This window comes from Jatropha curcas, chromosome 4 (assembly GCF_041381405.1).
Source record: "Jatropha curcas cultivar XTBG-Jc1 chromosome 4, XTBG_Jcur_1.0, whole genome shotgun sequence".
Classification (NCBI taxonomy): domain Eukaryota; kingdom Viridiplantae; phylum Streptophyta; class Magnoliopsida; order Malpighiales; family Euphorbiaceae; genus Jatropha; species Jatropha curcas.
In genome coordinates this window covers 21,458,203-21,473,850 of record NC_143154.1, presented here as the reverse complement: position 1 = coordinate 21,473,850, position 15,648 = coordinate 21,458,203, and the positions used below count along the sequence as shown (strand labels likewise).

General features: G+C 31.5%; 1 protein-coding gene across 2 annotated transcripts; it reads left to right on the top strand.

Moving 5' to 3' along the window:
• Positions 1-479: 479 nt before the first annotated feature.
• Positions 480-3,460, top strand: LOC105629534 (zinc finger BED domain-containing protein RICESLEEPER 2). 2 transcript variants are annotated; one of them, XR_002283821.3, is made up of 2 exons: positions 480-3,291; positions 3,368-3,460. XR_002283821.3 is itself a non-coding variant. In XM_012211143.4 (2 exons), the coding sequence occupies exon 2, from the start codon at positions 1,044-1,046 to the stop codon at positions 3,057-3,059; it is 2,016 nt and encodes a 671-aa protein (XP_012066533.1). In that variant the 5' UTR covers positions 480-726; positions 1,021-1,043; the 3' UTR covers positions 3,060-3,460. The 2 variants fall into 2 exon arrangements, 1 of the variants encoding a protein (XP_012066533.1); XM_012211143.4 differs by having other exon boundaries at positions 480-726; positions 1,021-3,460.
• Positions 3,461-15,648: the final 12,188 nt, after the last annotated feature.

The following is a 15,648-nucleotide window of genomic DNA, read 5'->3' as shown; positions in this document are numbered from 1 at the left end:
AAAAGAATTATATTTTATTTAATTGAATTTTTTTATATCATGCTTTGGATTTTTTGATAAGTGATAAAAATTTATTTATTCAATTATTAATTAGTACATTTATTTCAAAAAATTAAAAATCTAATGTGTGCAATGTCAATTGGATAGACTAGTGGAATTTTTCAAATTTTTATAAAAATATTTTATTAGTGTTACATGATGATTTAAAAATAGATGAAAAATTATTTTATTTATAATTGTAATTTTAATTGAATGTGCGATCCCTATAAACGATGGAAATTTCAGTAAAATTGACAAAAAGGTTAAAAATAGGATGAAATTTCAAAAGCCGAAGTTGGGAGAATATACTACTAGGTCTTGTATTAATTTTTTGACTTCTCTAATGGTTAATTAATAATTTCTGTCGAAGCTAACCCTTTATTATTGTTATTATTATTATTATTATTATTATTTACAGTTTTGTGCAAGCCCTAAACTTTTTACCCTTTCATTCTTTCTTTCTTGTGCCGCCACCCTCTTCTGCCCACACGACCACACCTCTATTCATTTTCCTGCCCTTTTTATTCATTTACCAAATATCGCAATTTGCACGAGAATTATAAAAATTTTCTTTATCTCAATTCCAGAAACCGTAGACCACCCACCATTGAGGCTTCGCCACCGCGTATTTACCGCTACTATGGTTCCACTCTTGTCACCGACCATTCTCCGGCACCAGCAAATCAAGTGAGTGAATCCTATCGAGAGATATTACATATCTATATCTGTCGAAAAGGAAAAGAAAGACAATTTCTTCCTTATAAAACACAATCTCTTTGTATATCGTGGAACTATTTTTTAGGATTTATATATGTTTAGTTTAAGAATTTCTGGATGAGTTTATTGGCATTTGATTAGACGCTTCATAACCCTAATTTTAGTCGTCGTTGATTATTTAATCTGATGATTTTGATGGTACCCTTATATAGCAGTTTTGGTATGTTGTATTGAATAATTTTTGGGAATTGCTCTAATGGACAGAAATCATTGAAGTATCAGATGCCATGGATGTTTCAGATGCAGTGATAGTGAAATCCAGCAGATTAAAATCTTTAGTATGGAATGATTTTGATAGGGTGAAAAAGGGTGATACATTTGTAGCTGTTTGTAGACATTGTAAGAAAAAACTTAGTGGATCAAGTACTAGTGGAACCTCTCATTTGAGGAACCATTTAATTAGGTGTCAGAGAAGAACTAATCATGGCATTACTCAATATACTAATCACGGCGTTGGTCAATATTTTACGCCTAGGGAAAAGAAAAAGGAAGGAGCTCTTGCCCTTGCCAATACAGACATTGATCAGGAGCAAAGAAGGGATGAACCACTTATAGTTGTGAATTATAAATTTGACCAGGGGCTGGTGAAAGATGAAGCTGTTACTCTTGCAAGAAGTAACTTTGATCAAAGGCGAAGTCAATTTGATATAGCCCGCATGATTATTCTACATGGGTATCCAATACAAATGGTTGAGCATGCTGGGTTCAGGATTTTTGTTAAGAATCTACAGCCGTTGTTTGAGCTTGTAACATCTGACAGAGTGGAGGCTGACTGTGTGGATATCTATTTACAAGAGAAACAGAAGGTTTATGAGCTACTAGATAAATTATCTGGGAAGATCAGCCTTAGTGCCAATACGTGGTCTGCAGAAGACAATGCTCAATACTTGTGTTTGGCAGCAAACTATGTTGATGAAGCTTGGCAATTAAAGAAGAAAATATTGAATTTCATTTTGGTTGATCCAACTCATACTGATGACGTGCATTCGGAAGTCATTATGTCATGTCTGATGGATTGGGATATAGACCGCAAGCTGTTTTCAATGACATTTGATAGTCATTCTGCCAATGACAACGTTGTCCATAGAATTAGAGATCGATTATCTCAGAATAGGTTCCTCTACTGTAATGGTATGCTATTTGATGTACGATGTGCTGCAAATCTTCTCAATCTGATGGTTCATGATGCATTGGAGGCACTCTCTGAGGTGACACAAAAGATTAGGGAAAGCATTCGTTATGTTAGAAGCTCACAAGTAACTCTAATGAAGTTCAATGAGATAGCTCTACAAGGGGGAATTGAGAGTCAGAAGTGCTTATGTCTCGACAATCTATTGCAATGGGACTCAACATACTCTATGCTTGAAGTTGCCTTGGAGTACAGGTGGGCATTTTCTCTTCTTCAGGCGCAAGACCCTGCCTATGCATCATGTCCAACTGATTTAGAGTGGGACAGGGCGAGGACCATTACAAGCTATTTGAAACACTTTGTTGAAGTTACTAATGTTTTTGTGAAGAACAAGTATCCAACTTCAAACATATACTTCCCTGAGATTTGTGATATTCACTTGCAGTTAATTGAATGGTGCAAGAACTCAGATGACTTTATTCGTTCTACAGTGATGAAGATGAAAAACAAGTTTGATGAGTATTGGGAAAAATGTAGTTTTGCTTTAGCAGTTGCAGCCATGTTAGATCCTCGATTCAAGCTAAAGTTGATAGAGTATTACTATCAACAACTATTTGGTACTGGTTCTGGAGAGTTAATAGATGAAGTTTTTGAGTATATAAAGGCACTGTATAATGAACATTCAATTGGCTCTCCATTAGCTTCTTTTGACCAAGGTCTGACTTGTCAAGTTAGTGGTAGCACCGGCAGCTTGCCTGGTACTGGTACTGGTCGGGATTGCAAGGATAGACTGACTGGATTTGACAAGTTTCTCCATGAAACCAATCAGAGTCAAGGTGCAAAATCAGATTTGGATAAGTATTTGGAAGAACCTCTCTTTCCTCGAAGTGTTGACTTCAACATATTAAATTGGTGGAAAGTTCACACTCCAAGATATCCTATTCTAGCTATGATGGCACGGAATATTTTGGGAATTCCCATGTCAAAAGTTACACCAGAGTTTGCTTTTAGCAATGGAGGGAGGGCGCTTGATCGGGAATGGAGTTCCCTGCGACCAACCACCATTCAAGCTTTGATGTGTTCACAAAATTGGATGGGCGAAGTAGATAAATGATGCTTTTTCATCATTATTCTCTAAGTTTGTTTAAATATATTTTTTAATCTATCCATAATCTGGTAGCATTAACCATTCTCCCCCATGCTTTTTTGCAGATTAGATAATCAACTGAACCTCTGATATTTTCAACTGGTATATGTGTTAATACTACATTTTCCGAGAATTTCTGGATTATGATTTATATAATGATTTGATTATTCCTAGTCATATTCTGGAGGTTAAACTGCAGGTATTTTTGGAGTAGAAATTTATGCTGTAATGGTTGCCCTGCCCCTGAAATTTTTTGATATGGTGGTATTTTGCAGGCGGCATGTTTATATTAAGGGCAGGTCCAGCGAATTCTTTGAATTTGACTTGTAAATAGCCTTCTAATATATTGAAGTGAAGGTTCCACTAAATTTTTGTAAAGCAATGAAAGAATCTAAAAGCTGCTCCTACATCTTGTTTTAGCTTTTTTTTTTTTGAAGAAAATTCAGGGAGCACACAAAATAGAAAAGAAAAGATGCTGGATGGAAATACATTTCATGCATATACAGTCCTGATGGATTTTTGCTCCGATCTGATTCTATTGGGTAGATTTTACCCGATCTATTTAATAAATGGGGTGGAGTCGATATTAAAGATTATACCCATTATGGATTTGGGTCGGTAGCAGGTAATAAATAATCTGCCTCAAATCTGATCCGATTAAATTTTTATTTATCTGAGCAGCTTTTTAATATATATAAAAATAAATAACTTGATCTAATTTAATAACCTAGGAGTTTAAATGTCATCAAATTTCAAATATCAAATAAATTGAACTTCAGAGAAATTTTTGCGGCTGTAGATTTTTCTATTGTTACCAATAAAATTACATGTAACAAATCATTTCTATTTGTTTGGTTCTTCGATGTCTATTTTCTTTAATTTTGCTATTTGGTTTATAATTGATATGGTCTAATTAATTTTTGATTTTTTCCTTTATTTATCATCTTGAAATGAAACTATAAACTTCGTCTTATTTTCATTGTGGTTATCATGTACATGCACATTCAATTATACGGTTGGTATTTATTTTCATTTTTTATCAGTTATTTATATATGTTTTTTACTAAAGTGAAAAAATTAAAAAAAAAAAATTTAGACATTTTAAATGGATTTATCCAATTCGACCCATGCATTGCCTTTCCCCACCCCGCCCCGTAACACGGTGGTGGGGCGGAGTGGGTAATGTAATACCCGATCCATACTCAACCATCAGTATCACTAAACTGTAGAGTTCTTATATCACCTAATCATGCAGCAAGTAGGGAAAAATAGGTGTTGGATCCGACAATTCGAAATTTAAGATTTGCGGTTTTTATTATTTTATCCCTTCGGAGATGAAAGAGTCATGGAGAAGTCTTAATTTAGAGGGTGAAAAACGGCAAAGTAAATAAAGCTTTTTTTTTTTTTTTTTTTTAAGTGAATTACTAATTAATTCTTCTATTATAAGTGAAATACACGATTTAAAGCTTATGTTTTAGGAATTAATTAATGATCTTGAAATATATTTTTTATCCCTAATTAAATTGTAATTATCTAAATCATCAATCACTAAAAATAAAGCAGAAAATCTTAATTTTATTTTCATAATAGAATTACTTAATCAAATTAAATCATCATTCAACAAATCCTTAAACAAACACGGTTTCGTTGTCTATTAGTAACCATTTTTGGTCACTTTGAATTTCCTTAGAGGGACAAAAACTTGAAAAAGAGAGATTTATGGTTAGTTATTGTAGATGAGATTTGTTGTTTTTCTACAATTTCAAATTGCTAATAACAGACAACTTCGTTGCAAGAAACAGAGACAAATTGAGGGCATAAGAGAGTCAACGGTATTTAAAGCCATGGATATAGATATATATAAAAGAAATAGAGTTCTTAAACTTCAAGTAATATATAATTTACCTAAAGACTTACTTTGTGACATACCATACCAATTAAATGTTTTATTTTTGAGTAAATTGTACTCATTTCATCCCATTTTGTTTACTTGTTATTTCTTTTTAGATGTCCCAAACTGTTTACAAGATGTTTAAAGATTTTTAAATTTAGACATGTAAATAATTATTTTTTTCACGATATCCTTTATGATCCTTCATTAAATGAGAGACTTTTATTAATATCTTCAATGAGTTAAGGGTAAAAAAAATGGTAAAATAACTTTTACTGTTTAAATTTTTAAATGTATGTTTTGTCAAACTATGCAAACAAAATGTCATGGAGAGACTACATCACAATCAAGATCAAGCGATAAATTAAGTTATATTTTTTATAAAAACAATTAACTTGTGTTCCTAATTACATTCAATCAAATGTAATTATGGGAGAGTTAGATGATATGTCCTAATAAATGCTTGAGTGAAGACATTTTATGCTCGTAAGTACATAAGCGTTGAAAGGGGGCGGAGCTCCGTTGGGGCCCAAGTGGCCGTGTCCCCCACAAAAACAATTTAAAAAAAAAGTTTTCTTATAAAAATTAAATTTTAATCCTTCAAGATATAAAAATATTACATTTGGCCCCTAAAAGTTTAGAAAGGTTGAAAGCCCATTAAAAAAAATCAACTTTATTAGTTTTGACACCGACTAACTCGTAAACTTTTGTTCTTTTCCAACAAAGGATAATCTTGTATCTAAACTGTTGATTTTTGACTTTTTCTTATAATTCTTCTAAAAGAATATTAAATTTATGTTAATGAAAAGAAATAAACGAAAATTACTAATAAAAGGACTAAAGAATTCATATATTTGTCTTAATTCCAATGGGAGAAGCAAAATAATATATGACTATGTGCCACAATATTTTTAAAATTGAGCCGAACCAATTGATCGGATCAGTTCAATTGCATATTGATAGTTTGAAATGACTTGATTCTTAAATTTCAAAAAATTTTCAATTAATTTAAAAAAAATTTGAGAATTTAAAAGTAACTATTTTATTTTAATAGATGAAATTTTATAAATAAAATAAAACAAGAGAACCAAACCACTATTTAAACAAAAAGAATCAAATATAAACCAAACAAGAAGCTCCAAACTAGAGACAAAACAAACCGAACCAATGATTTGAACCAGATTAAGATCTTAGCCAATCATTAGGAGACAGAAAAGTGCAAAAGCCCTAGAAACTTCTCTCCCTAATCGCAGAATCAACGACCTCCCTCTCTAATCGACTTTTTGACCACCGTTCGCGGAAGCAAGGTAACAATTGGCTCCCCTCACAATGACAGTCATGTTTCTAACCTTCATTGCACCTATTAAACTTTCCCTTACGCTAATCAAAACCTCCTCATCCCTATATCTTCATTGCATGGATTGATTCCTGTAAACCTTAGTTGGTAACTCTGTTCGTTTCTCTCGAGTCTGATATCTTCTTTATATTATTGTTTTCCCTATGAGCTATCCAAGACCGGAAATACGACTCTGGGATTCTATTAGCAGCATTATTGAAGCTTAACTTTCCGTGGTCTGTGAGTGATTCCTTTCAAAGCTTTCTTGAAAATCAAATATTTAGCATCATATATGTGCTTGTATACTATATATTAATATTGCTTACTGATTTGGGAAGGAAGATTCCTTTCGCCTATTAGAGAAGAGGATGACAAACCAAGATCAATTCCTAGATGATTTCACCACCAGCCACCCCGACCTAATTCATGATGAACCCACCAACTTCCTGGCAAAACGCCTTCGGTTATGTGCATCGTATACTTGCATAAATGGGTGACATTAGTTAGACTTGCATTATTTGTTGAATTTGTTTGTGATTGCTTAGATGATAATTGGATGAAGCAGGATCATTGATGGATGTGGTTATAAATTATAGTACTCTATAGTATATATTAGATGACACGTGCCCACAACGGCTAATAACGAGCGGTGAGATTGTACCGCAAGTATTAACGGGTTGTATAAGTTAACATATAAAATATCGTATCTATAGAGATTGGAAGGATTGAGTACTAGAATCTTTTGAATACTTAATTATCAGACAGGATCAATAAGAGGGGGTGAGTTATGCATAAAATAAATAATTAAATAGTAGAAAAATAAATGACTGGAATTTAAATAAAATAAAGGTGCAATAAAATAGAAGTGCGATAAAGTAAATTGTCGAAAATTAAAGTGCAGTAAAGTAAAAGAGCAGAAATTAAAAGAATTAAATAACATAAAATAAAATTTAGCGAGAGGTTAGCAATTAGAAGTTAGTATTTAGAAATATATATATTTTTTCTTTTTGATTTTATAAATGAGAAAGTATTATGTTGATGGATTGTTCCACTACCATCCAAAAGTGGGCGGCAACGAAGTAAGCACCGGTGATATATTTTTTGAAGGACAAAGTGTTCTAGTTAGTTATCTTCTTTTTGAGGTAGTCAACTATAACATTTGTATGACGCCTTTCGTACGTTGCATATATAATAGGCTTCCCCCTTTTTACAGTGGCTTTATTCTATTTCTAGATATAAAATCAATGCTCAATTTATGTGATTTAGATGCTTGAACTTCGTCTTTTGATCCTTCGCTTACCTACCTAAATGTCAAGTAAATAAAGGGACCCGGTTTTATTTTACAAGCGTATATCTTGATAAATTGAACCATAAATCTATATCACATTATAGATGATTCAATTTTTTATAAAGCCGTCCAGTATTTCGGAGGTAATATATATTAATCCATCCCCAGAATGGCTGGTTTACTCACTCATTTTAGATACAACAATGTAAACAACCAAATAGCAATCCATATCTTTTATTGAGAGAAAAAGAACGGAGTTACAGAAATATTACTTTTATAAAAGAATAACAAAACAAAGAACATAAAGATAACAGATAATAATAGAGGAGAATGATGGATCGGGTATGGCTTCTGTTTAGTCTGAGACTTTGTCGCACAACCTTCCTCTCCTGACCTCTGAGATTACGAACTCGAAACTATGCTAAATATTTATAGAGTGATATACTATTTTTTTTAAATTTTTCTATCAGCCCCTTTCTCTGTTGATTTACGCTGCTATTTATAGAACTCAGATGCTTGGAGGCTACTTTTCTCTGCACAATTTGGTAAGTGGGGCAAGTGGGATGCGTCCAATCAGATTACAGCTAAGCATGAGTTGTCATTCAATGAATTGGGACTTTTAGCCTTGGAACCGATGTAGGTGATCACTTGATTTGGCTTTGGCACATATGAGATCGCCTAGCATCCATAGGACGTCGACTAGTGCTTTATTTGGCCATAGGAGATCGACTGATGCTTGCATGAGATCGCCTGGGTGATGTTTAGGTCTTAGGAGATCGCCTATGTGATGAGTTGGCCTTAGAAGATCGCCTAGTGCACTTAAATGGTCTCCTAACCTTCTTTTCTTAGCTTAGGGGATAGCCTAACTTCATTCTCCATCTTCTTCATGCCTTAGGAAATAGCCTAAGTGTATGTCTTGTTGGATTTGGGCTTTTCTCCTTCTGGGCTTGGTTTGTCGACTTCTTTTCTTCACAATTTAACCTTAATTTGGGCTTGTAATATTAGCTCTCAAATTTGGCCTTTTTCTGGTCTAATTGCCAATATTTCCATAGATTTTATGAAGAATACATCCTATTTTAATTTTCCAGGTTCCTCACTGCATAAAACTATAATTCTACAAATTTTCTAAGATAAGTGCACAAATATAGTCATTTTATTAGTTAATTTAGAGGGATTTTGGTGTAAAAATATATAAATATTTGCATCATATCATTGAATTTGAGCAATTTGAGCATCGAGGCTAGTTACCCACTCGAGAAAGAAATGGGTTCATGCATCAAAGGGATTACCCATAGTGAATGCTATAATGAGTCCATGCATCGGCATAGCCACTCATAGTGTATGTTGGACTAGGTCCATGAATAGGAGGTAAAGGTACCTCATATTGTATGCTATACATGTTATTATATTGGGACTATGCTTCAAAAGTAATATATCTTGTATTGTATACTAGAAGTTGCAAACTAGAAACAAAATAAATTAGACTAGATCAAGATATTAGCCAATCACTAGGAGAGATAAAAGGGAAAAAAAAAAGCCCTAGAAGTTCGATCGCAGAATTAACGACCTCCATCTCTCCCTCTCCAATTCGCTTTCCGGCCACTGTTCGACTAGAGTAAGGTGGCGATTGGTTCCCCTTGCAATGTTTGTAACATTTTTAGCCTTTGTTGCATCGATCGAACTTTCCCTTGTGCGAATTGCAACCTCTTCATCTTTATATCTTCGTTGCATCGATTGGCTCTTGTAAACCTTAGTTGTTACTCTAATGATTTCTCTCGGGTTCGATATCTTCTTTATATTATTATTTTACCTATGGGCCATTCAACACTAGAAGATACGACTTCGAGATTCTACTGGCAGCACTGTTGTAGCTTAACTCTCCATAGTTTGCGAGTGATTCCTTTCAATACCTTCCTGAAAATCATGCATTTAACATCATATGCTTGTATACTATATTAATATTGCATATTAATTATATGCTACGTATACTTGCATAAATGGGTGACATGAGTTAGACTCGCATTATTCTTGAAGTTGTTTGTGATTTCTTAGATGGTAATGGGATGAAGCAGGACCATTGATGGATGTGGTTATAAATATGGGCATCAAAGGTAATAGGACTCTCCATAGTTTGCGAGTGATTCCTTTCAATACCTTCCTGAAAATCATGCATTTAACATCATATGATTGTATACTATATTAATATTGCATATTAATTATATGCTACGTATACTTGCATAAATGGGTGACATGAGTTAGACTCGCATTATTCTTGAAGTTGTTTGTGATTTCTTAGATGGTAATGGGATGAAGCAGGACCGTTGATGGATGTGGTTATAAATATGGGCATCAAAGGTAATAGGACTCCATAGTATATACTGGATTTGAGGAATTTGAACGTCGAATCTAGCTCCTCGTACTGTATGCTAGACTCGAGAAAGAAATAGGTTCATGTATCAAAGTGACTATCCATAGTGAATGCTGGAATGAGTTTGTGCATCGAGGTAGCCACTTATAGTATATGTTTGACTGGGTCCATGCATCGGAGGTAGAGATATAACGCAATCTGCCCTGTCCCGGAGGAATAGATGACGGATGCCACATTCACCAACCTAGTATCGCAAGTCTAATAACTTCATAATTTAACTTAGAAAATGATTTGAAAAATCCTACAAAAAAACTACAAGAGTTTCCCCTACAAATTTGATTTAACTAGAAACCTGTGAAACAAGAAACGGTTTTAAACATATTCTCAACTTCCACCAACTCCAATTCTCAAATCTCAATAACAATACTCCAACATCAATTCAACATCAACATAAGTCTCATATACTATTCATAAAGCATTCAGTACATAATTCAGAAAAATTAGGATGTTACAAAAGGAACATCTTATTGTATGCTGAACATGTAACTATATTGAGATTGTGCTTCAAAAGTAATAATATCTTGTACTGTATACTAGACATGTAAAAGCTAATTGATTGAGGTTCATCCTACTAAAGCCATCATTGTTTGATTTTGTGAAGTCATTATTGTTGTGACATTTGCTTGCAATAATGATGTATGAGAAATGTCTATCAATATGTAGATATCGTGAGGCATTATTCATTGAGTTGGCACTCACCCTTGCCATTTTTTTCTCTAGATTTTAGGTAGAAGACACCAACTTAAAAGTCCAACACATTCTTCCTTCACAATGGCTTTTTGTTTTGGAGAATTTAGATACTCTTGTTACATTTTAAATAAATTAGATTTTCCGTAATCACTTATAACTTAATTGGTATATGATAAATGTATGACTTATAAATATGTTATGTGATGATAAGAATGATATGTTATTAGAAAATAGGTATATTGAGCCTCACTATTTGGTTTATGAAAGAAAGATGCGGGCTTGAGTGCCTTAGATATGTTATTAAATGATGTAGCTTGTTGAGCCTTATAGTTTGGTCCATGCTATATTGATGTGGGCTCATAGACCCAATATGTGTTATTACATTTGATATGATGTTGAGCCTGAAGCCTATTTACATTATATATGTTACTGGAACATATTAGTCGGAGGCTTACTACAGGTTTTTGGGCTTGTAAGCTCATCTAGGTTCTAATACCGGTCTGGTCCAAAGTGATGGATCGTGCATAGTCAGTTCGATCTAGTTTGATATTTAAAGCCGAAAGACTTAAAAATTAGATAAAATCAATTCAAAACAAGAAAACTAAAAAATCGGATAGGTCTAATAAAACCTGGTTTTTGAATTTTATGCATATTACTATCTTTTTTTTTTTTTTGTCTTTACCCTTATTGTCCCCACCTATTATCGTTACAATCACATGCATATGAATAAATTTACCTAGAAACCTGGAAAAATAATTTAAAATTTTGGAGTTTTCTAGAAAAACATAAAAATCAATAAAATAATAATAATCTATTTTTTAAAAAGCATAATAAACTTATTTATGGCTTTAACATATACAATAAATTTTTATAACAATACTTTATAGTTATCATTTTAGTTAAGTAACAAAATTTAATTTATATTTTAAGTAATACAACTAATATTAATTATATTAATGTATTTGAAAAGTACGGTATTTTCATTTTTTATATTTCTTTAGTAAAAATAAAATAATAGTAATTATCAAGAAAAATGATAATAAAATTCTAATGTTAACCTAATGTATTATTTTCCATTCATTATATATCATCAAGTGTTAAAAAAATTAATATTGTAATAGTTTTCATTTTTCAAAATTCTAATAAATATTTTAAAAGGAAGAAAATATTAAAATTAAAACAAGATGATAATTTATTAAAAATCAAACTAAATCTGAATATGAGATTAAATGATAATAAAATTATTTATTTATTTATAAATATTTCACTTTAATGTAGAAATTTCTTTATAACTTAATAAAATGTAAATTTAATATTATATTTAAGAATATATATATATATATATATATATATATAAAAGCCTAATTTGAAAAACAATTTTATAATGATAATTACATTATTATTATTATTATTTTATAAAATTGTGCATTAACATGCTTTTTCATTTTATAAATACTTATATAAAATAAAAATTATATATATATATATATATATATATATATATATATATTCATTTCTTTATTTCTCAAGTGGCATAAATTATGTTATGAAACTGTGAGACAACATATTATTTTAATATTTGATAAACATCTTAATTTTTTATAAATAATTATAAGGAAAAATTATGATTTTATCCCTATAAATATCAAAATTAACTCGCGTACACTTGTATTTTGAAAATTACATTAGTATGCCCTAAATTTTACTTACCTTAGATTATCATATCCTTCCATACCATTCATATTTTCTACTTTTCTGTTAAATGCTTAAGTAAAAGACAAAAATACCCTTTATTAAAGAGAATGTTTTCCTTCTTATTGTTGGCTCCTATGACCCGAGCCGCTCGCTTGGTAACGTATCATCAACAACCCAAAAAACATGTTTATTATCACCGAAAAAAGCAAAATGGCCGGTCGAGATGTGGTCAACAACAAAAACTGACAAGACCATCTATATAAAAGATGATTAGACTGCATAGGCTAGTCCAACATCATTTTTTTCTGCTATCTCAATATTAAAGAAGCAGACAAGGACTAGTCTTTAAAAGTAAAAAGCAGTTCACAAAAGCCTTTGGCAAGGCGCAAAGCAAATCGTGAAGGTAAACAAAATTTACCCATAGTATGACATAGGAAACCAAAAAATGAGAACAGCAAAAAGAATAATGAATAACCCAGCAAAAAGTAGAGAAGAAGAAATGTTAACAAGAGTATTTCCAAAGGCTGTGCTGTTGCAAAATGAAATTGCAGAAGAGCCACAAGCAGATTTACATGAGATGGACGAGTTAATGGAACAAGTTGCATAAGATAAACTAATTAAGAAGAGTAAGGAACATGACTGATTTCATGTCGCTATTTAGTCTCTCAGGGATGAGTTAGAAGACGAGAGGAAGTTAAGAAAACCCCTTTCAATAATGCAAGGTCCAATCCTTGCTTTCTTATCCCCAGGTAGGTTAGTGACCAAAGACAAGACGAATCTCTCTTAAAGCTTACCTTCGAGCATTGGGTAGGTTGGCCACTTGCGAGTGTGATAAAAAGGAAACGGAGGTTAGTTTAAGTAGGCATGGCTACGGTTCCGGAACCACCGATTTCGGTTCTGGACCTGAAACTGAATCGAAAATTTTCGGTTTCGGTTTCAGTTCCTTAACGGTTCCAAAACCGACAGTTTCGATCGGTTCTCCGACCGATTTTCCGGCGAATCGTATATCTTTAAATTTTAAATTTTGAAGACCAGTTTTCAAATTTTAAAAAATTGTGAAAATTATTTCTAAAAGAAATACACTTAAAAAAATTAAAAAAATGCTTCAATTAAATTTATTTATTTTTATTTTTGAAAAGACTTGAACTTAATTATTTTTTTTAAAAAAGTCTTCAACTGAATTTATTTTTTGTTTAAAAAAGTTGGAACATAACTTTTTTTTTTTTTTTAAAAAAGGGCTTGAACTTAAAAAAAATTAAGTTCCCTACGTATCCTTTTGGGGTTTAGAGGAATCAAAGCCCACGTAATTGTTACTTTATACCAATTTCACCCATTTTACCTTATTCGTTATTTCCACCAGCGTTTGATGTTCCCGCTGAGGACCCATCATAAAAATCATATAAATCTTCATTTTCTTTTAGATTTTCTTGTGCTCTTAATTCGGCCTTGCTCTAATCATCCACGCATGATTGTGCTTCTAGTGAATCGGGTGTCATACTAGATCGTGTTTCATCAAGTATGTTTCCTCCTTGACTAAAAGCTTGTTCAACTGCAATAGTGCAGACCGGAGCTGCTAAAACTTGTTTTGCAATTAAAGAAAGTATTGGAAATGTATTGGCGTGACGACTACACCAATCTAAAATTGGAAAATTATTATTTGTATAATCATCAGTAAACTCAAAAGAAGTGGTTAGATAATTATCAAATTTAGAAAAAGAACCGGGTTCCCTTGTCTTTTTTGTCTTTGTAGTAAAACCCGTTCAGCAACACCAACACTACTCACCCTTTGAGTTGGAAATTGTTGAATATTAAATTGAGAAGAATTAGAAGTAGATGAACTAGAAAATTGAACAAATTCATTATATAATTCTATAATATTTTGTCTAACTTCATGCAATACTACATTTATATTAACACTATCTTTTATATCAAGATTTAATAATTCATAATAAATAGTCAAATATTCACATAAAACTTCAATTTTACATCTAGGATCAAATACAATAGCAACAAGATAAAGGGTGGTATATTTTTAAAATAAGATAACTATTTTTTTTCATTGAAAAAACACAATCTTTTAATATAAAATCATTTTCAAATTCTTGGAGTGCACTAACAATATTAATACACATAGGTAAAAATAAATGAGATGTGGGATAATAAACCCCACTAAATTTATAGGTAGCATCATTAAAAATTTTTAAAATATCTAAAACTTTTACACAAATATCCCAATTTTGTGGATATAAATTAATTTTTTCAATATTGTTAGTAACAAAAATGCACAATAATTCTTTATAAGAAAAAAACTCGTTTAATAATTCATATGTTGAATTTCAACGAGTTGGGACATCCCTTGGAAAACGTTTTGATCTTTTATTATTTTCCTTACAAAATTTAGCCCAACTTTTCATCACTTGGGGATGTCCCCATAAATATGAAATAACTTTTCTAATTGGAGAAATATCAGATTTAAGAATTTTTAAACCATCTTGTACACATATATTTAAAACATGGCAAGCACATCTTATATGAAAAATTTTTCCACCAATATTTGGTTTACAAATATTTTTAACTTCAATAATTGATTTAGTATTAGCAGAAGCATTATCAAATGAAATTGAAAAAATTTTTTTTTGTCAACTTATATTCATCTAAAATTGAAACAATTATTCTATAAATATTATTTGCAGTATGTTTATCATCAAAAGCATGAAATGCAATAATTTTTTTTTTTGAATTTTCCAATCATTATCAATCCAATGACATGTAATGCCCATATAAGAATGCATTTGCCAATGATCACTTCAAATATCACAACAAATTGTAACATGAATTTTCATTTCAGAAAATAAAAGCTCTAACTCTTTTTTTCCTTTTCTATATCAAGAAATAATAATTCGTTTTACAGTATTTCTTGACACTCTTTTAACAGAAGGATTTAGAACTTTTTGACAATATTGATTAAAACCTACTTTTTCAAAAAGATAAATGTTCCATAGAAATCATTTTTGCTAATTCTTCTTTTTGTTTTTTTTTTAGAATATTGAAATAAAGAAAGGTTAGAAGATGCGTACCCGGAAATTTGTGTTTGAGACTGATCAACTCCTTTTTTTGTTGGATCTTTTGTCTCCAAATGCTTCCAAAATGATCCATAGCCGTCCGATTGTTTAAATTTATAAGATTTTCCATAATAATTGCAAATTACACCGAACATTTTGTCAACGT

Coding starts and splice junctions, on each gene's coding strand:
- LOC105629534 (XM_012211143.4), top strand. CDS start 1,044: ATGGATGTTTCAGATGCAGTGATAGTGAAATCCAGCAGATTAAAATCT.